Source organism: Plasmodium malariae, assembly GCF_900090045.1.
Source record: "Plasmodium malariae genome assembly, chromosome: 3".
Classification (NCBI taxonomy): Eukaryota; Apicomplexa; class Aconoidasida; order Haemosporida; family Plasmodiidae; genus Plasmodium; species Plasmodium malariae.
The window spans coordinates 326,181-352,800 of record NC_041777.1 but is presented as its reverse complement, the minus strand read 5'-3'; the positions used below and the strand labels follow the sequence as shown (position 1 = coordinate 352,800).

Here is a 26,620-nt window from a genome sequence, read left to right as displayed (position 1 = left end):
ATACATATAAGTATATATATATATATATATATATATATATATATATATGTCTTTATGTATATGTGTGTGTATATACATATAAATATATGTTTTTACATGTCAGAGCATGCCCATGCATGTTAATGTATTTGTGTTATATTTCCATGTAAAGCTATACGTAAAATGCATATCCGTAGCTTTTTTTTTTTCATTCCCCAAATTTTATTGTTCTTTTATTTTATAATATATTAGCGTCTTTCCTTCCTTTTTTCCTTTTTTTTTTTTTTTTTTTTTTTAAATTTTGTTTTATGTATTTTTAAATTTCGAAAGCAAAACTTAACATGAATAAACGTTTACACTTTAGCAAAAGCGTTCCTACGGATGCTGCGGTTACCACGGCTACTACTATTATTGGGGCTTTCCTTATGACTCATGTACAATGCTCTTATTATTTTTATATCACTATTTAAATTTGTTAAGGCCCATTTAATCCTTTTAGTAAAGAAACATATGCCCCTCCCTCTCTCCTTTTGATAATGCAAAATCATATTAAAAACAAAAAAATAAAAGTTAAATTTATGAAAGCAAATTAGTGTAAAAATGCAATAAAAATATTCAAAATGAAAAGGAAGACGTCAAATGATATGGTCAGAATTTTATGAATAATATGCAGTTATCATGTATACATATAAATAAATAAATAAATATATATATATATATAAACACATTTATGCATCAAGCTGAGGGTATCCCAAGTGAGATTATATTTATATAAAAGTGCATATCACCGAATTGGTCGCTAACAGTTGGGGCATGGGTAACTGCACTGGGAGATATACAATGCGTAAGGCTTTAAAAAAAAAAAAAAAAAAAATTTTAATACACTTGCATATATGTATATATATGTATATTCTACTATCATTACATATTTGCGATTCATAAATATGTATGTGGTGTGTCATACATACTATTCTATTTATGCTATTTATATGTGTGTGTACGAATATGCGATTTGCTTATATATATATGTAAATATATATTTGTATATACATATAATACGCACATGTGCGTGCGCATGCACAGGTACGTCCGCACTAGCGCTCCATCTGCTTGTTCGACCAAACGTGAGTCCCATGCAATGAAACAATTTTCTCATCGCGCGCATCAACCACGGGGTTTAATGATTCCCCTATTGACAAAACTTTAGATTGTTCATACTTATTTTTTCTTTTATTCATATTAGCTTTTACTAATGATTGCAAATTTTCAATAATTATTTCATCACAACCGTCGAAGATATACTTTTTCAAATACACATCTTGCAGCAAGCTTTCAACTAAAGTTCTTGCCCAATTAATATTAATGAAATGAAACAAATTAGAAAGACACTTAACAAATGCTGTTCTTTTCATTTTAAAAATTTCATACTCATTTGGTAAGACCCACTCATCCTTAAGAAGGAGGAAGTCATTGTAATGCATTCCTTCGTCTTCCTTTTCTTTGCTCTCTTCCTTTAATTTGTTCATTTCTTTTTCTGTATCATTCCTTTGACACTCTACACTTTTCCTGTTAAAAATGTTTTCCTTGTCTTCTTTTGCTTCATTCTCTTCATTGCTCAATTGGGTTTTTTCATTTGATCTATCTTCTAATCTTATAGGAGAATGCACACCATTTATTATTCCCTTCTCCTCAAACATGACATAGTCCTTTTGTATATCCTCAAAAATTTGCCTATATATACTCATCAATTTATTAAAAATAAAATTATCATTTAACTTAAATAATATAACTAAATAGTAAATTTTAATTTTCAGTGCCTTTAAAAACTTTTTTTCCTCTTTCGTTAATATTATTGTTGAAATTTTTTTTTGTTTTATTTCATTTTTGTCTCCAAGTAGGGAAGTCGTAGTATTAGCTGGACTATCCTTACCACTACGTCCGTTGGGAACCAGGTCCTTACATGCCTGTTCGTTCCAGTGAGACTTACTGTTTTTGTTACTACTGCTTCTGTTACAGTTACTGTTACTGTTACAATTGCTTCTGCTATTGCTGTCTCTACTGCTACTCCTCTCGGATTTGTTTTTCTTTTGCTCCGAAATAGTAGGCCCATTTTTATGAATATCTGTGCACGAGGACTTATCGGAGTGGCCATCCCCTCTCGGGGAAGCATTTTCTTCAGTTGTATAATTTATAATAAATCTACCATCTATTATTTTATTTACAATTTTATCGAAAAAAGAAATTATGCATTTTATATGTAACTCATTGTTATTATAAAAGGTATAAATATTATTATTTTTTTTTTTTTCATGATCATCATATAATAAATAATTTTGATGGAAAACATTTAATATTTTATTAAATGAAAAGAAAAAAATTTTTTTATTTTCGTTATTCATATAATTCATACATAAATTTATAAAAATACTTACGCTTTTAACAAATTTATTTTTTGAATATATATGTTTGTATAGTATAATATATATTCCTTTATATAGAGTAATACTGTTACTATTTTCACTAACTTTACTACATATTTCGTCTTTGTTCAATTTCCCTAAATATATATTCTTCTCCCCTTCATTTTTGTAATCACTTCGTGTACCTGTCAGACATGTTTTATCATATTTTCTTTTCTTTTCATATATTTCGGGGAAAGGTATAGACTCATTTGCTTTTCTTTTGCTTAAATTTATATATATATCACTACTGCTACTCGTTTTTTTATTTTTATGATGATGTATTAACAAGTCTCTTTGTTTATTGTAAATGCCGTCCAACTTCCTTTCGTGCCTTGACCTCCCTATTAATTCCTTCATACCTTTAAAAACGAAAATAAAAAATTGTTTTTAAAGATGAAAATGAAAAATGGTTTGTTTAAATTTAGCCATAGCGCGCTTAGCGCAGTAAAGTTGTTTTGGCAATGATGATGATTCGTACAATGATGGCATAAGTATAAGAGGTCTGTTTATCCTCTTTTTATTTTTATTTTATTTTACGTTATTTTATTTTTTCTTTTTTTTTTTTTGGTCTCTCTTTCATTAAAAGGAGCACAACGCGCCCTTTTAACAAATACATGGGGAGATAATAATATAACACTAAGAATTGAAAAAAGAAAAGACTGCTTTTTCGAATTCAGTTTAAATAATTCCTTTTTTTTTTTTTTTTTTTTTCTTTATAATAATATTATATATCATAAGATTAGACTACGAAGCACAAAATGACGCAATGTAGTACTATTAATGCGTGCGAATACTTATATATATTTATATATTTATATAATACATACATATATACATAAATATACACTTATACAATAAGTATATATAATATATGCATATAATATATCTATGCATACAGCCGTACATGGCATTTAATGCTCATATATATACGGATCTGATATAATTTAAAATCGCGGGAAAAATAACAGCAAAAAAAACAAAAAAATGAAATTTATCCCTTAAGCAAATATTATCTTTAAAAAAAGGAATAAAAATAAAAAAAAATAAAAAATTTACCTAATTTTTAAATATATTAATTTAAAGATAAAGAAAAAAAAAAAAAAAAAAAAAAAAAAAACTCAATGAATTCTTATTAATCTTTAAAAATAACAAAATCGTAAGGACTGATTTTTTATTAATTCGCTATAATTGTTGAAGTGTTTATATATGGCCTATTTTAAGATAAAATTAAATAGTACCGATTTAATGAAAAAAAAGTAAAAAATAAAAAAATAAAAATAAAATAAAAATAAAATAAAATAAAATAAAAACAAAAGGAATGAAACGAAACAAAGGAAAAGAAACAAACAAAAAAGGGGTTCAAAAAAGAAAAAGAGGTTACCGAAATGACATTAAAAAATTTATTCTGAAACTGTGTATCGTTGACTTTTTTTTTTTTTTTTTTACTCATATGATGATGAACACATATGCCATATTACAATACATATATATATATATATATATATATATATATATATTTCCCTGTTCGCTTAAAAAAAATGAGAATAGTAATTTATATAAATAAATAAAACTTCCCATAACTCGCTGTTTTTCACTTGTAGTAGGCCAAGTGCTTGTATTTATCAACTTTATATTTTAGTTCAGTTGGGGATATTTATCATTATGGATGAAGTAGAACAGTGAACAGGGTAATTCTGTTCGTATTCCTTTTTTTTTTTTTTTTTTTTTTTGTTTGGTGTTTCTGTTTAATTTTATTCATTGGAACTAACTTATTATATATACATACTGGTTATTATACAACTTGAAAAGCTAACTCTTTCTTTTTAACTTCAATATTTATTACGTTTCATTTATAATGTCAGGGGACAATTTGTATATGTACGTATACATAAGTACATATATATACATACTATATATATATATACGTATTTATGCATATATATGTATACACGTATGTACATATGTAAAATTACGCAGATCAGAATACTGAAAAAGCTTTTACATTCAAAAGCACTTACATGCATTATAGTTCTTTAGTGAATTACGCAGTAAAAAAAAAAAGATTAAAACTGAATGACGTAAAACCAAATAGAATAAAAAGGTATAAAAACAAATAAAAGGAAATAAAAACAAATGAAATAAGATAAAAACAAATGAAATAAGATAAAAACAAATGAAATAGGATAAAAACAAATGAAATATGATAAAAACAAATGAAATACGATAAAAACAAATGAAATAGGATAAAAACAAATGAAATAGGATAAAAAGGAATAAAAACTATTTCTTAAGACGTAATAGACAACTAATGTAAGTAAAAAAGAGACATCCATTATATGCTATGAGATGTACATGTAATAGCAAAAATTTTATTTAAATTCTGACAGTTTGTTTCAATTCAGGTGATAAATTTTTTTTTTTTTTTTTTTTTTTTGGGGAAATAATGAGTGTGGCACATATATATATATATATATAAGTACAAAAGGAAATAATTATTTACTTATATATAGCTTTATATGCACACGCATTCACTATTTCTAAAAGCGTAAACTGCCTTTGCCTCTTCTTTTCCTCCTTTTACAGCATAATGAACATGCACTTAGCGTGCATTATGTAAAATGGATATCTTGCATTAACACAGTATGTATAAAAATATACATATATATATATATATGTATATAACTACATGTAATTAAATAAATTTTATTATTCTTTCCTATGAATGCTCTTTCTTACCTTTCTTTTTTAAGCGATTTTTTTATTATCTAAAAAGGGTAGATAAAAATGAGAAAGTAGTAAAGTAGTGCCAAAATGAATATTACGTAATGTACATGCGTACATACGTACATTCTTCTATACATACATACATACATGCAGCAAACAGTAGCAATATGTTTTGAATTTATCTTTTATTTACTAATGAGTTGTATATATGCCCGTATATACATTTGTACGCGTACATGGACGTGTTAATTTGACACCTTCGTGTATGTATTAACTTCACACATATATGTACGTGTATTTGTAACACTACATGTATGTGTTAATGCGTTTATTATGTGTCTAGGCACAATATATATGTTCAGCGCTTGAATGTATATAAAAACGAGAAAATTCAGTTTCAAGTTTTCAAAAAATAAAGGAAAATGAAAATAGTATGTAGCACAATAATATATTTACTCTCCTATAAAACAATAATAAAAGCGAAAAACGCAAAATATAGTAGTAACTTTTTAAATGAATTTAATAAATTAGACATTCTGTGGGGAGGAACCAACTTCGAGCCGTTAGACCTAAGAAAGGTTCCCTACATTATATACAATGCATATAAATGCACGTGGGGATATATGTGTGCACATATGTATGCGTTTACGCATGTATGTACGTATATCAGATTAACGTTTCTTCGTTCTTTTTCAAATTGCATTATATCCCTTCGGGATTTGTATTTGGTGAATGTCCTCAGGATGTTGATGCTGTGTGTTTATTTCTGCGTAAATACACATTTATGGATATATATATATATATATATATATACGTGCCCATATGAATAGATTTATACATACATATATAGAAATACCCATACGCAAAGATTTACACATATATATATATATATATATGTATATATAGACATGCCCGTGCTCATAGATGTACACATGCATATATAGGCGTATCCATACGCATAAATTTATCCATACATATATATATACATTTCTATGAGCATAGAGTTACTTATACATATACTCCTTTTACCTCCCAAAGAATGACGCAGGAGATAAACAAAGAACAACTAGAAGTTTGAATAAATCATCTAAATTTTGGGACTTGAATGAGCGTCCGTACCTTAGATCCAGTAAAGAAAGGCTATCTATAACACTGTGCATAAATATATGTATATATGTATGTATGTATGTATGTATATACACATACACATATGTATATATGTATGTATGTATATACACATATACATATGTATATGTATATGTATATGCGTAGTCCTTTTGGAGGATTGGAAAATTCGCTGTGTAAATTATCCCTCTTTGTGCAATATTGTCTGCCTAATTGTATGGTCTCTCTTTTCTTTTTTTTTTTTTTTTTTTTAGAGTATTCATTTATTCAAGATAATAAAAGAAAAGAAGTAAAAATGGAAAGTAAATCAAAAGATGAAAAAAACAAAATCAATGAAAATAAAACAGCTAGCGAAAATGCTGATATTGATTCACAAACAACTGCTCAAGAAATTCTTAAGAGGGGAGTAAATTTTTATATCAATGGAGGTACATCCGAATATGATTACAACAACGATGAAGAATTTTTTAAAGTATTTCATCATAATAATCATAAGAAAAAAATTGAAATATATAGTCCTTGTTTTAACTTAGATGAAAACACATGTTCAAATAATAAAGACTGTTTCTATGATCATATATACCGAGCCTGCTTTCAGAACTGTAAAGCTTTGGATGAAAATGAATGCTCAAAATATAATGAATGCAAAGCCACAAATAAGGGCTGCGAGAATGAAGGTATGTTCCCCTGCACGCGCGCATAATTGCGTTATACATACGCATATACATAGGCATACATACTTGCTCGTGTGGACATAATAATCGATACACACACATTTTATAATGTACTCAAACGGAAATATTACACTGTTCTGCCTATTCTGAATGCGCACTAGTGATAGTGGTAGTGATAGTCATTGTGCTTAAGCTTAAGCTTGTGTTTACTCATATTTTCCGCACGCACTTTTTCGTACATATTTATACACTCATGTATGTATGTGTTTATTGTTTTACTGTTTTATTTTTTATTTATTTTTTTCTAAGGCTATCTCAGTCTAGAGATTTTTGGCTCGAACCTCGGGTCAGGTGTACGGGCGTGCGAGTTGTTCGAATCAGAAGGTTCATGTTATTTAATGGAGGAACTTTACAAAAAATTCGAAGATGAAAATAAAACAAATTTTAATTGTGTGTGGTTGTCACATACGCATGAATTTAGGAAACATAAAGAACGGGATGAAAGCAAGAAAGAACTTGGAAAACATGGAAACCATGAAAAATATGAAGAAAAAAATGAAAATAAACACAAAATAGATGACGATATTATAAACATTAAGAGGACCAATCATATAAATAACTCAAGTGGACCTATTAATTACCATGTACTAAGTGCAAAAGAATCAAAAGAAATTGGAAGAAATGAAAAACCAATTTCTTTAGTACAATTAAAAGTAAATGAAAAAGCAAATAAAGATGCAAAAAAGAAAAGTAACAAAAAGGGAGGTGCGAATGAAGAACAGGAGGATGAAGAAGATGAAAAAGATGATGAAGAGGACTTACAACTTAATGATGAGAATGAAGACGAAGAACAGCAGGAGGAAGTAGAAGTAGATGAGGAGGAGGAGGAGGGGGAGAATTCTGACAATGAACTTGAAAAGAAAGGGGCCAAAAAGAAGGGGGAAAAGGAAAAAAGCGATCAAACTTCTGCTAACAGTGAGGGTGAGAAAAGAAATGTTAGTAACGAGAACAATGGAAATGCACCCACTAGTATCGGTAACAATGAGGGAGGAAATAATGAAAGGAGTAATGGAAAAAGCGGTGATACTGACGATTCTGTAAATGAAAACATGTCTAAAGAGGACGAGTTGCAAAAGGTACCAAAGAATTCAACTAACGACAAAACCGAATTAGTAACAGAAAGTATTATTAACGAAAACGATGCATCTGATAAGAGTAATAAAGAAAATTTTATTACAGATATAAATCAAATGGGGGAAAAAAAAAATATAAATGAATATACAAATTTTAAAGAGAACAACGAGCATTCTCAAAATGAAAAAGAAATAATAATACATGAACATCATTATGATGATAATAAGGGAGGTTATGATGAATATGTAAGAGTAGAATCACACATTTGTGCTAATTTAAATGAAAAACCAAATCCATCAGTTTTATTAGAAGGAGCATTAATGGCCGAAAAAGAAGCTGAATTAAGAATATTAAAAAAAAAATATAATATAACAGATAATGATATATGTGTTAAACCTTCAAATGAGCCACATATTATTCTTAATCCTGATAAAAAATTTTATGTAATTGGTGAAAAAATTGAATTCAAGTGTCCAGATGGTTATAAGATAATAGGTACAACAAATGTAGGTGTGTGCACAGGTAGAAATAAAATTGTTCCTAATATATCTTGTGAGTCTTTAAAAGATTTTAATGAAACAGAAAAGCAAAATATACAAAAATTAAATAGCATCATTAGTTAAGGTGAGAATTAAATGTGTTATCTCGGATACTGATGGTCTCTGCCACATTTTTAGCTCTCTATTTGTGCATATTTACATATGCATATATATATATATATATATATATATGTGTCTGTGTGTGTGTACGTACGTACACATATATATTTGTATGCATAATGAACCTAGAAGACCAGCTTGGAAATAAAGGGATTTCAATTTTTACCATTCTAGCCACATTACAAACGTACATACAACATGTTTTCCGTAGGCAATATTCTCTCACAATATTTCATAAGTGAATTTGGAAAAAATAAGAAGAATGTATATACGGGAAAAAATGGATATCCATGGACTATTATTGTTATTTTCATTTCATTTTTCAAATAACTCTGCTTGTTTTCATATGGTATAAATTTTCGTAAATTTGAATTTTTTTGTTTTTATGTTTTTTTATTTTTGTGCTTAGCTTTGTAGGAACACAAGTAGTTCCTACTGTACACTTGGTTGTTCCCGCAAAGTAATACGCACTGCTCATCCTTACCACTTTCTCTTACAATGGCCGAAGCTTCCTTACCATGCTTGCATATAATGTTGGTATATATTTGTATTTAATAGCTTCCATATTAAGTTTAACCTGTTTTTGTGTTTTGTTTTTTATTTTTTTTACAAATAATTAATTTAAGCTTTTATTAATGTGAATATGTATGTATACATACATACATATATATATACATTTGTATGCATGTACATATTGAGTGTACATATGTACATCGCGTACATGTATTTATTTTTCCTTTCGTTTTTTAATGTTCCACTTTTTTGTCCATATGACTTTGAATTTATATTTGTAAAATATTATTTATAAAGACTCTCACTCCACATATGTTAAAAAAAAATTTTAAATGGTTTATTAAAAATCAACTGTTATGGTATGGGAAAAAAAGAAAAAAATGAATGAATGAATGAATGAATGAATGAATGAATGAATGAATGAATGAATGAATGAATGAATGAATGAATGAATAAATAAATAAATAAATAAATATATAAATAAAAAAAAGGAAGAAATAACGAAAAAAGCGTAGCACTTGTAGTAGTGGTACTGACGAATGCCTTACAGTAATAATCGTTGAACTATCCTAAAGAATGAGCAATTTAAAATAACTAGTACTCATATTTGGCACACTCAGTTTTTAATGCATTGCAATTCTTCTGTTCATTTCAATACTTTTTTAATTTTGCTTCTTTTTTTTTACGAAATATATCTTTTAAATTTATCTATTTTATATCAGTTGTGTCATTTAAAAATGGTAATTTTTTTTCGAATTTCGTTCCTAGTGTTATAGGCCCTTTTTCTACTTGTTCTTTTTTCAACTCAACTTTGTAATTTCCCGTGGAATTATTATATACTGCTTGAATAATATGATATTTAATAAAATCATTAGCTTCAATTAATTGTTGTTTTATATCTTTTTCTTCTTTTATTTTTACTTGTTCTCTGATCATATTCTTCACACCATTGAGTACAGTTAATTTAGCTTCCTTGTCCACATTAAAAGTTTTATTGCATGATTTTATTACACATCTGTATAAACTCTTACACGTATCATACATTATTGCTTAGTATACGCATGTTTATTTTATGTGTATATAAAAGTACATGTACACATACAGAAATGCGTACATAAGTGTGTATTCATATTAGTGCATATAAATGTAAATATATATATATATATATATAATGTATTACACTTCAATGCTTTTTAGCCTGTAAAATTTTCAAAAAACAAATGCCCTTACGGAGGAATATGCAACGTAAGCAATAAATAATTTTCTACCTTTACTATAATGTTCGTGGTCTCATGTTTTTAAAAAATATTTTTTGTGCATAATTGACAGTGAATTTAAACTATTATATGTGATATTAATGAAAAAATAACCTTTAAATTTATGTTAGTCATTCAAGCATTTTGCATATTTAGCAGCAGTCATTTATTGTTTTGTAGATTTATTCTTATATTAAATCGCTCTTTTTTTTGTGCATATGGTATTTTTTTACAAGTTTATAAATTGATATATTTTACTTCAACGCGCCGATTTTCGCCTGACTTGTTCAGGTGAAAGCATATTATGCATTCACTCAGGGGAAGAAACAGTTACGTATGCTTATATATAGAAATATTTATAAGTAATGATGAATTTTATACTATTTTTATTTATAAAATTTTTCCTTACTCGACTAAGTTTATATTAGATATTAGCGTTGGTCTTCACGTTTACTTAAAGTGAAGTACTTTTTTTATTTTTATTTTTTTTTTATTTTTAATGAAACCTTTTCTTTTTTTAACAAAAAGCATTTTTTTTGTTTTTTTTCTTTCTATATATAAATAAAATTTCGCAAAATTTAAGGTGTGTTTTTAAATTTTTCAGTGACGTGGCATTTTTAAAAAACTTCTAATATTTACAAATTTTTAATATATGTAAAGTTCCATAAGGTAATAAAGTTTACGTTATTGACAAATAGGAGCAAAAATATTAACCATTCAAAATGTATATATCTTATCTATGTACGTGTAATGATATGAGAGTACATTTTTACACAAATATAATAATTTCTGAGGAACATAATATAGCTTTTTTATTTACATATTTAATATTCTTTTTTTTCATTATTCATTATCTTTATTCATAACTGAAAATATATAATTTGGGGAAATACAGTTTGAGCATATATAATTATATTAAAAGAAAAAAAAAAAGAAAAAAAAAAAAAAATACTAATGTTAAAAAAGATTAGGCAGGAAATAAAAACACTAATATGCTATATTGAATATTTTTTGCTAAATTTGTACACACCCTCCTTATCTACATATGTACTTAATACACCTATATGGAATGTACCAGAAAAGTTAGGGACATAATGTTATACAAAAATGAAAACTTATTCAAAAACGCTCTTCATAATTTCTATATTATGAATTAAAAAAAAATCCGTGCGTATTTTTCTAAAATAAGCAAAATAATAGTATAATAAATTAAAAAAAAAAAAAAAAAATTTGCCAAACCACGCGATTAATTTAGTTTTTCGTGCTATTTATTAACATATAAAAATAAATATCAAGCTTAAAAATTTTTAACTTTCATTAAGTTAAAACATATACGAATGTAGGTACATGTATATATATACATATATATATATTATACTTATATGATACTTAAAATTACACATTTAAAAACCTTATTAATAACATACTTTTAATTTTTCTGATTTACGCGTAATGTGTAGTGTACAAAATTTGCAAATATCATTAAACATAACGTTTTTAATGTATAAATATGCATATGCATGGGTAATACATAAACATATGTACATACATATATATATATATATATATATGTATGTATAAACGTTTATGAGTTTTCAACGAATACTTTTTTACGAATTCCATTGATTTATGAAACATTTTTTACGTTCTGCATGTCCGTTATGACGTATTATTATTTATCGTTCATATATTTTTAACATTTTTGTACTCTACATGTATATATATATATATGTATATATAATTTTGTAAACCTTCTAATTACTTTACGTTATTTTATTTATTACAGAGTAAAAATTCCCTTTCAACAACAAAAACCATAACGTAAATATAAAATAGAAAGAGATAGTTTTCATTTACACCTTTTTTTCTCCACATAATTATTTTTGGAGGCTTTATTTTATTTTATGGTGTGTATGGAAATAAAATAAAAGAAAAAAAGAAAAAATAGAAAAAAAAGCAAAATAAAGAAAGAAAAAAAAAAGAACTAAATGTTCGAAATGCCAATTATTGAGTAATTAAAATACAAAGCATGCAAGGCCTATAGAGCACGAAATTTAAGAAAACACGCTCATAACAAAAAGTTGGGAAAAATTAAGTATATATATATATATATGCATTTTATATATTGACCATAAAAAATACGCATGTATGTTTGTATATATATATATATATTAATAAAAATAACAATCTTTTTTTTTTTTTTTTTTTTTTGTATGTAAAGGAACTGCCAAAATTGTATGATTATTAGTAGGAACATAGTCTATCAACAATTTAATAAAATATTACTTTATTTTATTTTTATTTTTATTTTTGATTAAAAACATGAAATAAGTTTATTTCATTTTTTATAAAAATTTTAAAACTTTCACACCTCTTATTTTTTCTTACGTTTTTACATAAAAATAACACTCATGTTTTGGAAAAAAAAAAAAAAAAAATCAAGCTAATTTTAAACTGAAACAAAGAATATGTCCTCTGTGGTTGTGAAATAGAAATAAATTAAAAGCACAACATTGTCTTCACCACAGTCGCATCATACATGTATACATATATATATATATATATATTTATCTATTTATTTATATATTTATTTGTTATTTTATACTTTTCGTTCTACATTTTATATTTTTTTTTTATTTGCCTCTTGCATTTTCGAAGTACACTTCATACAACACAATTTATTATGTGTTTATTAATTTCAATTTAACGCAGCCTTGTTCTTTTTTTTTTTTTTTTCTGTTTTTAATAATTTTATCCTATAACTTAATTGAACATAAGTAATGAATTTGGGAATCAATTTTTATGTGGAATTCTTACTAATTTAAAAAAAAAAAAATCATTAAAAAATAGTGCTTGTGGGGGAAAAAAAAATATAAGGTCTAAAGCACATGCATACACAAAAGTATAGGTATGCATATACGTGTATTTATGCCAATATATTTATGTTTACGCTTACGCTCACGCGCACGCTCACGTTTACATATTTATATTCATCTATATATGTGCGTATACATGTTTGCATGTTTTCTTGTTTGCAGAATAGATAAGACAGCGATATAACAGTAACTACTGTTCATTTAAGAGCACCATTTTGATTTTTATCTCCATTTTTGTAATAATCGAGCCAATAAAGGACCTTATTTAACGCTAAAATTTTCCTGTATATACAGTGACTGCGTTTAAGTGTTCATATTTTTTGCAATACTTATTACGTACATAGTGTATCTATATTTGCTCACAACTAATCGCGAGTTTTCAAAGATACAGTTGATATAAGTTTATAAAGCTGTTATTCGCTGCTATTCGCTGCTATTCGCTGCTATTCGCTGCTATTTGCTGCTATTTGCAGTTATATGCTCGCATTTTTACACAACTTTTGAGCGACTATTTATGTACATGTTTATGTCACTTTCCATTTGTATGCTTGAACTGACGTTTCGCATATCTCATGTGTGCAGAATTTTTATGTTTCCTTAGATGAATTCTGTTAATGATTCCATGTATTCTGGCGATACCAATTCATTACATGTTAATAGTCTGTATGAAAATAATCCTGATAAGAGTGTAAAAAACATTAATGCAGTAAATGACTATATAACAAGCAGCAATGCAATGAGTGAAGAAGCTGAAACTGCAGCTGGCAATGATGAACTAATACCGAATAGTTCATCAAACCATATTCATAGTCAATACAAGCATCGTCATCAGTACAAGCAGTATCATCAGTATAATCCGCATAACCAGCACAAGCAGCATCATCAGTACAAGAAGCTTCATCCGTACAAGCAGTATCACCAAGAGAAAGAGCTTCCGAAATACCAGCCGCTCCCCCAATACCAACATTCTACACAGTACCAGGGGAGTAAACCCCATAGCCAATCGCAGCTGCACGATGGAGGGAAAAAAAGAAGAGAAAAAGGAAAAGTGGAAAGAAACAAATATGACAAGATAGAGGAGCTAGAGAAGTATATAAACATTAATAACGCAACGAATGTGTGCTCTTTAAGAATAAAACTGTGGGAAGCGTTAATGCTATATGTAAATAATTTAAAAATAGAATTAGTGTATTTTATAATATACTGTTTGGAGGAGATAGAAGTATATTGGGGAGAGGAAGCAACAGATAATCTAAGGGATATTATAAATTTAATTAATGACAAGAAATATAAAGAGGTTTTAAATAAAATAGGGGAAACCTTATCAAGTTTATCTGTAACTACTGGAAAGACAACTGAGGAGAATCCTTTTTTTTATACATTAATAGTTTCAGGAAGGAGAGATGAAAATAATAATAACAATAATAATAATAGTAATAATAATTATAATTATAATAATAACAATTCTGACTTAGGTTGTGAGTTAAATAAAATATTACATTATGAGCATAATAGGTTATCAAATCAAAGTAATAATAAGAAACTGGAATATAAAATAATTGAGGCGAGTAATGCTAAAGAAGCATTGCTGGCTTGTTTAATTAATCCACAAATTCTGTCAGTAGTATTAGTAGACAACTTAACTATTGATGAAGAAAAGGTAAAGGAAAGAGACTACTATAAATTTAATGAAGATAATATGTTGAATGCAAATTGTGCAAACAGTTCATATCTCCTTAACTGTAATTTGCAAAATAATACACAGATGGTAATGAAAAACCCGCTAAATCACAATGGTATGATGCATAGTGGGGGTGTGACAACAGTACAGAATAGTAAGGATGTACTACTAATAGGAAATAGTATGCTACCTGAATACCTAAATAATAACAATGTTAATATAAATGAAAATAGTAATGTAAGAAGTTTGAGAAGCTTATATATAAAAAGGAATTACAAATTTGATATTGGAGATTTTGTGATAGGATATGAACAACTTGTATCTGCACCACTAGAAAAAATGAAAAAGGGTTTTAACATTTTAGTTATATTAATTAAAAGTATAGCATATATTAGAAGCTCTGTTGACATATTTTGTGTATGTACATCTATAACTTTGGATAAATTACATTCAGTAAATAATAAAATAATCCGTATTTTCACAACACATGATGATCATAGTGATTTGCATGAATCTATATTAGATGGGGTAAAAAAAAAAATTAAGACTCCATTTTTTAATGCTTTAAAAGCATATGCAGAAAGACCGATTGGTGTATTCCACGCATTGGCTATTAGTAAAGGAAATAGTGTAAGAAGAAGTAGATGGATTCAATCTTTGTTAGATTTTTATGGTGTTAATTTATTTAAAGCAGAGTCTAGTGCAACGTGTGGTGGATTAGATTCTCTATTAGATCCACATGGATCATTAAAAGAAGCACAGATAATGGCAGCACGTGCATATGGTAGTAAATACTGTTTTTTTGTTACAAATGGTACATCTAGTTCTAATAAGATAGTTATGCAAGCTTTAGTAAAACCAGGTGATATAATACTAGTTGATAGGGCTTGTCATAAATCACATCACTATGGATTTGTGTTGAGTCAAGCACTACCCTGCTATTTAGATCCATATCCTGTATCTAGATATGGTATATATGGTGCTGTTCCTATATATGTAATTAAAAAGAGTTTATTAGATTATCGAAATAGTAATAAATTGCATTTAGTAAAATTATTAATATTAACAAATTGTACATTCGATGGAATTGTATATAATGTGAAGAGAATTATTGAAGAATGCTTGGCTATTAAACCAGATTTAATATTCCTATTTGATGAGGCATGGTTTGCCTATGCATGTTTTCACCCCATCTTAAAATTTAGGACTGCTATGACTGTTGCAGAAAAAATGAGAAGCAAAGAACAGAAAAGAATATATTACAAAGTACATAAGAAGTTATTAAAAAAATTCGGAAATGTAAAAAGTTTAAACCAAGTATCTGCAGATAAGTTATTGAAGACTAGATTATATCCTAATCCATCTGAGTATAAAATAAGAGTATATGCTACACAGTCTATACATAAATCGTTAACATCATTAAGACAAGGTAGTGTTATATTAATAAGTGATGACAATTTTGAATCTCATGCATATACTCCTTTTAAAGAAGCTTACTATACACATATGTCAACTTCTCCAAATTATCAAATTCTAGCAACGTTAGATGCAGGAAGAGCTCAAATGGAGTTAGAAGGTTATGGTTTGGTAGAGAAACAAACTGAAGCTGCGTTTTTAATAAGAAAAGAATTAAGTGAAGATCCAATGATATCTCGGTACTTTCGAATTTTAAATGCAGAGGATTTAATTCCAGATAGTTTGAGACAATGTGCTGTTTCTTATATGAAAAGAAAAAAAAAAATCATCAAGGAATATGATTCATCCGATTCTAGGTGTAGTGCGAACGTTACTTATTCTTGTGTGTCCAATAACAACACAAGAGGAATTGTAGATCCATCCGACAGTGGTAAGTATTATCTCTCAGGTGAGCAGAACGTCGTTCACAGTGTGAATGCTTCGTCGTTCGAATGTGTTAGGGGTACAAATGGAGCCACAAATAGCAACCACACAAACAACAGTACTACGAGTAATAACCGTGCGAATAGCCCTGCGCGCAACTGCCATGTGAAAAGCCCCACGAGCAATTACCACACGAACAACTGCCCAACATCAATCCATATCGGAACTAGCGTTATGTTATCAAACACTAACAGCAACAACATCGTGCAAGGGAACAACAACAATAACGTCAAGTCCAGTAATAACAGTCCACGGAGTGCTTTAAACGGAGTAGCAGCAAAAAGTACGGAGATCGTTGAAAGCTATACAAGTTGTAATATATACAGTGAAGACTCCGATTACCAGAAGGTGAGCAAGTCAGGAAATATAAAAAGATATATTAAAAAAAAGAAAAATCAAAATTGTAGGGAAGCACCATGTGTATCTTACGATGGTAGTAATTTTAGCGGTGCAAATAGCGAAAATTGCGAAAATTGCGAAAACAGCAAAAAGAGCCGAAACAGCCGAAACAGCCAAAACAGCCGAAACAGCCGAAACAGCCAAAACAGCCAAAATAGCGAAAACGAAAATTTAAGTTTCTTAGAAAACAGCAATAACAAAAGGTACAACAACAGTTATGGTTACTCAAGTGGACTGAAAAATTTTCTGGAGTATTTCGAATGCTCTTGGTTAAGTGAAGATGAATTTGTGTTAGACCCAACAAGAATAACGTTATTTACAGGATACTCAGGAATAGATGGAGAAACATTTAAAGTAAAGTGGTTAATGGACAAATATGGAATTCAAATAAACAAAACTTCAATAAATAGTGTATTATTTCAAACAAATATAGGTACAACTGGATCATCTTGTTTATTTTTAAAAAGTTGTTTATCATTAATATCTCAAGAATTAGATCAAAAAAAAAGTTTATTCAATGAAAGAGATTTAAATCAATTTAATGAAAATGTTTTTAATTTAGTTTCTAATTATATAGACTTATCCGAATTTAGTGAATTTCATCCTCTATTCAAAAAAAGATATACTGATCCTAAAATTTTTAATAAAGAAGGAGATATAAGAAAAGCTTTTTATCTAGCCTATGAAGAAGATTATGTTGAGTATATATTATTATCTGATTTAAAGGAAAGAATAAGACAAAATGAAATGATAGTGTCTGCTAGTTTTATTATACCATATCCTCCAGGTTTTCCTGTATTAGTACCTGGACAAATTGTTAGTCAAGAAATAGTTGATTATTTATCTGGTTTAAGTGTTAAAGAAATACATGGGTATGACGAAAATATTGGTTTTCGATGTTTTTATAATTTCGTTTTAGAGTATTTTTACAATATGGTCATATCAGATCCCTATTCACTCTACCAAAAAATAGACAAAGAGACTTATGAAAAATTAAAACATATGAGCTTAAGTAAAAGGAAAAGTTTAGAGAGTGTTTGTTACCTATATATATACGACAATGAATCGAATAAAATGAAGAAGGTTTATCTGTGTAGCGGAAACGTCTCTACTGAAAATAATACGATCGTTAGTGATACCTGCGATGAGATTACCCAAAACCACGCCAGAAGGAGTTATAACAAGAAGGGTAAACAGACTTCCATTTATGAAAATTTCAGCAAGTCCGCACAGAACGCGGGTAATGCTAGCGGAGTTGGCAATGTTAGCGGCAAGATTGGAAACATTATCTATGGTGATAATTTTAACAACTGTGCAAATGGGAAAGATATATGCCATCACTTGTACGGGAAGGAAGAGGAGGGATTCTTTGATGTAAATGATGAAAATGCATTTGGTAATGATGTTTTACATCTTAATCATTATGCTATTAAGAACCCACTTAAGAAAGGAACAACAGAAACTTTTATAAAAAAAACATGTAATCAGAAATCGTCCTGGAAAGAGAAGATTACGGATAAGTATCACGGCACTCCGAATGGCACGAGAAGAGATAAGCATAATGTCTTATCAAGTAAGAAGAAGGAAAATGGGCGAAAATGTAAGGGCATTCAGGTAAATAATAATAATAATAATAATAATGTCATTCTGATAAATTCAGAAAGTTATGATCATGATCAGAAAGTTATAGATTTGGTTGATACGCCAGAAAAGAGTAATAAGAATTATGAATGCCATGAACATGATGGCAGAGATAACGACGATGATGACGACAGACACAGTGGTGGAGGCAGTAATTACAACAGAGACAGTAGTAATAACAGCCATAATGTTGATAGAAAGAGATATGTCGTTGGAACTGACAAACATAGTGGTAGTAGTAACACTCATAACGTTGGAACTGACAAACATAGTGGTGGTAGTAACACTCATAACGTTGGAATTGACAAACATAGTGGTGGTAGTAACACTCATAACGTTGGAATTGACAAACATAGTGGTGGTAGTAACACTCATAATGTTGGAACTGACAAACATAGTGGTGGTAGTAACCCTCATAACGTTGGAACTGACAAACATAGTCATAGTGGTAGTAGTAATAATAATAAACGGAGCTTGGAACGGAAAAAAAAAAGAAATGAGGGGAATTATATGTCGTTATCATACAAAGCAAATATTTATGGGCACAAAGTCGTCTTTAATAGGGGGAATAATAATAACGATGATGCTAATGTTAAGGCTTATAATGAGAAAGATGGAAAAGGTGGTGAGAGGAATAACAACTGTACTTTTTATGATAAGAATGTGAATGGAATGAACAGGGAGAGAAGCTTGAAGAACATAAGTTACATGAGTAACATTAGCGAGATTAGAGGTATGAATAATGTAAACAATGTGAGGAGAAAAAACAGAATAGATGAGGGAAAGAACAGAAATATTAAGGGAACAGATGATAGTGACTACCTCCTAAGTGAGGTCACTGCTAATATGAGCAAGAACATAGGTCCCATATCAGATATATATTCTTTAAAAAAAATTAGCAAATTAAATAGGAGTGATGATGGGAAATATGAAAATAGTCTGTCTGATTATGTTCCTAAATTAAAATCATCGAATATTGTTATATATAATAAAGTAAAAAAAAATGCTTTACTAATGGGACGAAAACATATGTCTGATGGGAAATCAAGGAATAATCATCATAGAAAGAATAGTCATATGAACCAAAAGAGTAATAAAGATTATGTATATTATTCAGATTCAAGCAAGAAAATAAATGAAATCATATATATGAAGCGTCAAGATGGAGACTTGACTGAGGAAAATGCAATTGTGAAGGAAAATTTAAATGAGCTCAACAGCAATCTGTTCTACTCAAATGGCACAGGAAACAAAGGGGGGGATATTAAGGGTCCAGAAAAGAACAGTAGTAATAACAGCGGTACGTTGAGCGGTACTAACAATGGCAATAACAGCAATTCTAGCATCCAGAACTTTGCTAATGTCAATGAAAAGGCAGGTGGAATAACGTTCACCACTCCTAACATAGTGGCAGATGAATATTGCGATAAAAAAGAAATTCCTATCAAGAGAGGTAATAATAGCGGTGATAATAACGGCCTTAATAGCGGCCTTAATAGCGGCTATAACAGCGGACATAATGGCGTCCATAATAGCTGCAACGACAGTAGCAACAAACCGATAATAAACGAAGGCACCGGTTACAATAACAGTTATCATTCTGACCAGGATGCAAATAAAAGCAATGAAGAGAAGTACAAATCAAACGGACTCATTCGCCCGAACAACCTAGAAAGAAATATTATTTTAGGAAATGAAATAATAGTAGAAAAAGATAATAACTTAAGCTATCGTAATATATCGGGGCATAATTTAAACGAAACAAATAGCTATGTGTACGCAAATGATGGGACTATTGCTGAAGGACACTATGGTAATAACAATATGGCAAGAGGTAGTAATATCGGCTGCAGTGACGATATTGAAGGAAGTGAAGATATTGAAGGAGGTGAAGATATTGAAGGAGGTGAAGATATTGAAGGAGGTGAAGATATTGAAGGAGGTGAAGATATTGAAGGAGGTGAAGATATTGAAGGAGGTGACGATATCGAAGGAAGTTATAATATTAGAAGCAGTAGCAACATCTACATGGGTAACAGTAACGCTATTAGTGATGTTGCCCAAGTGAGTGGGAGCGTGAATGACGCTAACATAAGTAACTTAATGGGTCACGTGAAAGACGAGATAGGTTTTTGTGGAAAGAATTTTCTTTATAGTGAAAATGAGCTTAAAATGAACGCATTATTGAGGGAAGAAGAGAAGGATAAAAGTACTATACGTAACTTAAACACTTTAAATAATAACAGCTATATAAATAATCTTATTACAAATGTAGATGATGATACATTTATTCATAAAGAAGGAAATTTTTTTTTAGAATGTACCCTCACCAATTCAGAAATGAACTGTAGCTCATTTGAAATGGACATGTCACTAAATAATATATACCCCAATGGAGGTGAGCATGTAAAGCAGCACAGAAAATATGACGACGACTTGAAGAAGGAATTTTAATAATTCTCCCTATGGTTCTTTTAATACAGTTCTGAGTGTAAAACTGATGGGGTACACATGTACCTATAAATGTATATACATACATGCATATATGTACGTACGTACTAGACTGCTTATTAAGTATCCTCGCGACAGATACAACACTCCATCCAGATTTGCACATACTGATGTCTGAATTAGAAAAAGGAACAGTTTATTATATTAACTCCATTTTAGAATGTTTTGAAAAATGCATATGAAATGTTGGAGAGCAGAAACAGATATATATAAATATTATTCAAGAATTAGTTAAATGTTAATTTTTCAAAATGTTAATAGTACCCCTAATATGTTCAAACTGCTTTGCCGTTTTGCCGTTATGCATATAAAGGAGAAGTTTTAATGAGAATGTATTTGTATATACATATATATATATATATATATATATATATATATATATGTACATATACAGTTGTGGAAGGGAAATAAATATAAACACAGAAGAGAAACAATTAACATATTTTCAAATGTACGAACATGAATTATATATTCCAAACAGCTTATACGAATTGATCTTTATGAGTATAAAGGAAAATGGGGAAAATGGATTTCTTTTGAAGACTTCAAAAAAAAAAAAAAAAAAATTATTCCCACTAGTACATATACATCTACAATTACAACTATAACTACTACCACAGCATAGAGCAAAATATCGCACATAAATAAAACTGTATAACACATTTGCAGAATTGTTACTGTGTGCATACGTAAATAAAAAAAAATATATACATATATATATATATATATATATATATATATATACACATTTTTTTATTTATGACAATTTTTCGTCATATCCTCGTTTATTTAAAAACGAATTTTCGTTTTTTATGTATATTAACCTTAACTCTTAGTTGTAAACAAACAAAAAAAGGAAAAAAGGATTAACTTATTTTACCTACCTACAATCTACAAGGCTTAATTATAGTAACATTAACATAAAAAATGTAGAGCAATTCATTTGGCTACTTTTTTTATTCTTCTTATTTATCCTGTTATATATTTTTTTTATATCTTTTACTCTTTTTCCTTTTTTTAAATACAAAGAAGAATGATCACACTTCAGAAGTTGTGTTGCATTCAGATAACGCTTATATTTTTACGATTTTTTTTTTTTTTTTTTCTTTTTTTTAAAAAAATAAATAAAATACTATATTCTACATGTATACATTTTTTTCTCTTAGTAAATTAAAAAAAAAGTTTCAATAATTTAAATAAAAAAAAAAAAAAAAATTGAAAAATTGTTAATATATAAAATTTTAAGTATTTTTAAAAGTATATAATATGGAATCGAAGTCACTCTTCTGTTTTTATCCCCTCCTGTAACTTAAGTATACATTAAGGTAGTGAGACACCTGAGAAATTTAAAAATTCGCATATATATGTGTATACGTGGATACACGTATACAATATACATGTTTACATATATACATACACATACATCTGTATATGTATGGGCGCAGAGTTCAAATGATTTCGCATAACGAGATTAGTTTTCCCTTCACTAAGATACTACTCACTCGTTTTGTCTTTTTATGCTTACCTTATTGAATAGGGTCAGAAATATTTTTGGTACCATGGGATGAGACAAACATTGTCTAATCATTTCTATGCAGAAAGATATAAAAAAAAATAAAAAAAGGTGTTAAAAAATGTATATATGCAAAAAAAAAAAAAGTGTTAAAAAATGTATATATGCAAAAAAAAAAAAAAAAGTGTTGAAAAATGTATATATGCAAAAAAAAAAAAAAGTGTTAAAAAATGTATGTGTAAAAAAAAAAAAAAAAGTGTTGAAAAATGTATGTGTAAAAAAAAAAAAAAAAAGAATATTTAAAAATGTACATGTATAAAAAATAAAAAAAGAAAAAAATTTTAAATAAAAAATTAAAAAAAAAAATTAAAAAAAACATTAAAAAAAAAATTAAAAAAAAAATTAAAAAAAAAAAAAGTAACATAATTAAATGTACCTCCATTTTTTGAGTAGCAAGCGTGAAAATAGGAATCTGAAGAACTATATCTGCAAAAGGGGAAATTTTTTTTTTTGTTTATATAAAGCAATATTGCATATAATGAGAAAAACGATAAACTTTGTTAGAATTTTATTTCCTTTTTTTTTGCTTATACTTTAGTTTAAAGAAGTGCATATAAATAATTAAGTTCAGTAGGCTGGCCCTTTTGAGAAACAAACAGATAATTATAAAAAGCAAATTGTAAATCTCAACATTAGCCCTCATCATGTAAACATTCAGGATCTGAATCAAAAAAAAAAAAAAAAGAATAAGAATAAGAATAAGAAAATAATGAAACAATAAAACAACAAAACAACAAAACAACAAAACAACAAAACAACAAAACAACAAAATAACAAAACAACAAAATAATAAAAAGAAGTGCAAAGAAATGGAGAACAACCGCACGGATTGCTTGACTAATTAACTGTTCGCGCATAACGCGCAAACATGTTTATGCCGAACTTTTTTTTATATTTTTTTTTGCCTAATTTTATATATGCGTATACATAATGTCCTGTTTTTCGTTATGCGTACACATATATATATATATATGTATAAGTATATCTTACAGTTTTGTCCAAATAAGACACAATTTTGTTGAAGTAATAATTCCTATAAATAAATAAATATATATATATATATATATATATATATATATTTATAAAATTAGTGCGAAAAAATGAATATCAACACAAATATTTATGTATATTTTTTCTTATTAACTATTTGTTATATGTACCTTTGAATTATGGGAGAAAAACTAAATTTAATTTGTTTATATATAAGGTAAGTATTTATTAGAAGAGTAAAAAAAATTGGTAAAAATATTAAGACGGCGTCTTTAATAAAAAAAAGTATCAAAGAGTAGGACAAATAATGGCCTAAGAAGGGGGGGATGTGAAGAACATTTTTTTTTGGAAATTATTGCCTTCTTAGTGTATACATATACTGTGCAAATATATACTGTGCAAATATATACTGTACATATATATATAGTGCATATAATCGTTAAGGTATACACATAATTTGGTTACTCTTATACAATTCAGAAGGGACTCATATATCTTATTATGTGTAAAACAAAATGGAAATAAATATAAATTAAAGAGTCTTTTCAATACGACTTTTTCGTAAAGAATGCATTCATGAAAACATATATACAAACATATGTATATATATATATATATATATATATATATACTTAAAATTTTTTTATTTCGTTTTTATGCCTTATAAAGCTTCTTAACACTCATTAGTAGTACCCTTTTCGCTTGAGAAGAACTGCAATAAGGAAAAGTTTTGTTTCTGTGTTTTGTACTCCAAAAATAGTAAACTTAAGAATGCGAAAAAATAGGACAAAGACATAAAGGTTCCAATTTTCTACAGAAGGCAAGAAAAGATGTGTATTTTTCTTTTTTTTTGTCTATGTGTGTATGTGTAATTATTGGGATTAGTAGTTGGCAAATAGTGATATGTGGCTAGCTTGTAACGGTTAACAATTTGTAGTATGTTATCTCACAAGTGCAATCTTTTTTGCAACAAACTTTTTATGAGAACATTTTTGTTCTTCCACTTACTTTGTATAAACTCAAGTTTAAGGAAAGAATTATAAAATAAAAGAGGCTTGTACACAAAACAAAGGTACAATAGAAAAATATGAACACTGGTAATTGCCCAATGTTATTATAAAAATTAGTATTATGAGAATAAAAATTCGAAGTTTCTTGTTTTTGCTCTCTCATGTTATTATTGTTATTATTATTATAACTATTAAAACTATTTTGACTATTATGACTATTATTGTTACTATCAAAATTTGTATTTATGTCAAGATTGTTGTCAATATTTTTCTGAAAATATTTTTTCTTATATTTTTCCATATTATTCATTGATGGTGAGGGGTATAGGTTGCTCAAATATAATTTCCACTTTTTGTCATTCACCCAATCATGGTCTACCAAGAGCATGAAAAAAAATACAGTGGGGAAATTTTAAATGGTCAAAAAATGGAAAACTACGTAAACTGCACAACGAGTATATACATATGCAAGTACGTGTATTAATAAGTAAATATACATATATATATATACATACTTGCGTGTATACACAAAACGTATGAACAAATATTCATCAAGGTTTTATCACTGAAATTCATAAAATACATGCAAAAGGAATAGATTTCTCGTGTATTCTTTTTCTGTTAAAAAATTACTCAAATACTTTTGCTCCGCTTCCGTTAGGTTTTTCATTTTCCCTAAATTGTGTTACTTGTAACGAATGGTAGTAATTACTGTGTATAATATATCTTTAATTGCAAATTCGTAATTGGAATATACATATGTAATAATATATGGAAAGGAGTTTACAACCTAGCTTTAAAAAAAAAAAAAAAAAATGTTAATTTTCTTGCATTTATTTCATGTCCATGTTGTTATATACGGCGCGATAAGTGGAATCCAGAGCTCATGTTGTCATAAAGCATTTAAAATATATAATACAGTTGAAAGATTACACGTATACATATATATATAAATATATGTACATATATATATAAATATGAATACATATATATATATATATAAATATATATGCAATACATATATACATACGTATATACATACATATATACATACATATATACGTACATATATACGTACATATATTATGTTTATTTTATTCCTTTTTTTCAAATCAAGCTTACGACGTAGGAACCATAGTTAATCAAAATGAATAGATAAAAAAAAAAAAAAAATACATAAATGAATAAATAAAACGAAATTTACAAATAAACATACAAATAAGTCCACTAAATATATTTTCAGCAAAGAGAAAATACTTTAATTTTTCGTTGGAATAATAATAATTCCTATTTTATTTCCTAATAATTACGTATGCGACAATAAGAAAAAATTAATAAAATATTAGTATAGAATATGTTTTATTATATTATTGTTGCAGTAAAGCGCACTTTTTTTTTTTTTTTTTTTTATATTACTATAAATTTATTTGAATAATTGAAAAAAAAAAAAAAAATATTACATTCTATTGGTATTCTTTTCTAATTTAGCTTTTTCTTTTTTGATGAGCGCTACA

At 27.8% G+C, this 26,620-nt stretch overlaps 5 protein-coding genes across 5 annotated transcripts; 2 read left to right on the top strand and 3 right to left on the bottom strand.

The window, feature by feature from the left end:
- Nucleotides 1–1,073: 1,073 nt before the first annotated feature.
- Nucleotides 1,074–2,798, bottom strand: PmUG01_03016100 (conserved Plasmodium protein, unknown function; the record flags this gene model as incomplete). The annotated part of the gene is made up of 1 exon (XM_029008788.1): nucleotides 1,074–2,798. The coding sequence occupies one exon, from the start codon at nucleotides 2,796–2,798 to the stop codon at nucleotides 1,074–1,076; it is 1,725 nt and encodes a 574-aa protein (XP_028859380.1).
- A 2,789-nt stretch (nucleotides 2,799–5,587) lies between these two features.
- Nucleotides 5,588–8,721, top strand: RON1 (apical sushi protein; the record flags this gene model as incomplete). The annotated part of the gene is made up of 4 exons (XM_029008787.1): nucleotides 5,588–5,743; nucleotides 5,836–5,935; nucleotides 6,545–6,967; nucleotides 7,274–8,721. 4 exons carry the CDS (start codon nucleotides 5,588–5,590, stop codon nucleotides 8,719–8,721), a joined length of 2,127 nt encoding a protein of 708 aa, XP_028859379.1.
- Nucleotides 8,722–9,978: 1,257 nt separating this feature from the next.
- On the bottom strand, nucleotides 9,979–10,314 carry PmUG01_03015900 (conserved Plasmodium protein, unknown function; the record flags this gene model as incomplete). Its single annotated transcript, XM_029008786.1, has 1 exon — nucleotides 9,979–10,314. One exon carries the CDS (start codon nucleotides 10,312–10,314, stop codon nucleotides 9,979–9,981), a length of 336 nt encoding a protein of 111 aa, XP_028859378.1.
- Nucleotides 10,315–14,003: 3,689 nt separating this feature from the next.
- On the top strand, nucleotides 14,004–21,476 carry PmUG01_03015800 (lysine decarboxylase, putative; the record flags this gene model as incomplete). The annotated part of the gene is made up of 1 exon (XM_029008784.1): nucleotides 14,004–21,476. One exon carries the CDS (start codon nucleotides 14,004–14,006, stop codon nucleotides 21,474–21,476), a length of 7,473 nt encoding a protein of 2,490 aa, XP_028859377.1.
- A 1,349-nt stretch (nucleotides 21,477–22,825) lies between these two features.
- PmUG01_03015700 (conserved Plasmodium protein, unknown function) lies at nucleotides 22,826–25,776 on the bottom strand (the record flags this gene model as incomplete). Its single annotated transcript, XM_029008783.1, has 9 exons — nucleotides 22,826–22,870; nucleotides 23,059–23,123; nucleotides 23,483–23,532; nucleotides 23,640–23,767; nucleotides 24,097–24,139; nucleotides 24,267–24,408; nucleotides 24,790–24,907; nucleotides 25,105–25,481; nucleotides 25,740–25,776. The coding sequence occupies 9 exons, from the start codon at nucleotides 25,774–25,776 to the stop codon at nucleotides 22,826–22,828; spliced, it is 1,005 nt and encodes a 334-aa protein (XP_028859376.1).
- Nucleotides 25,777–26,620: the final 844 nt, after the last annotated feature.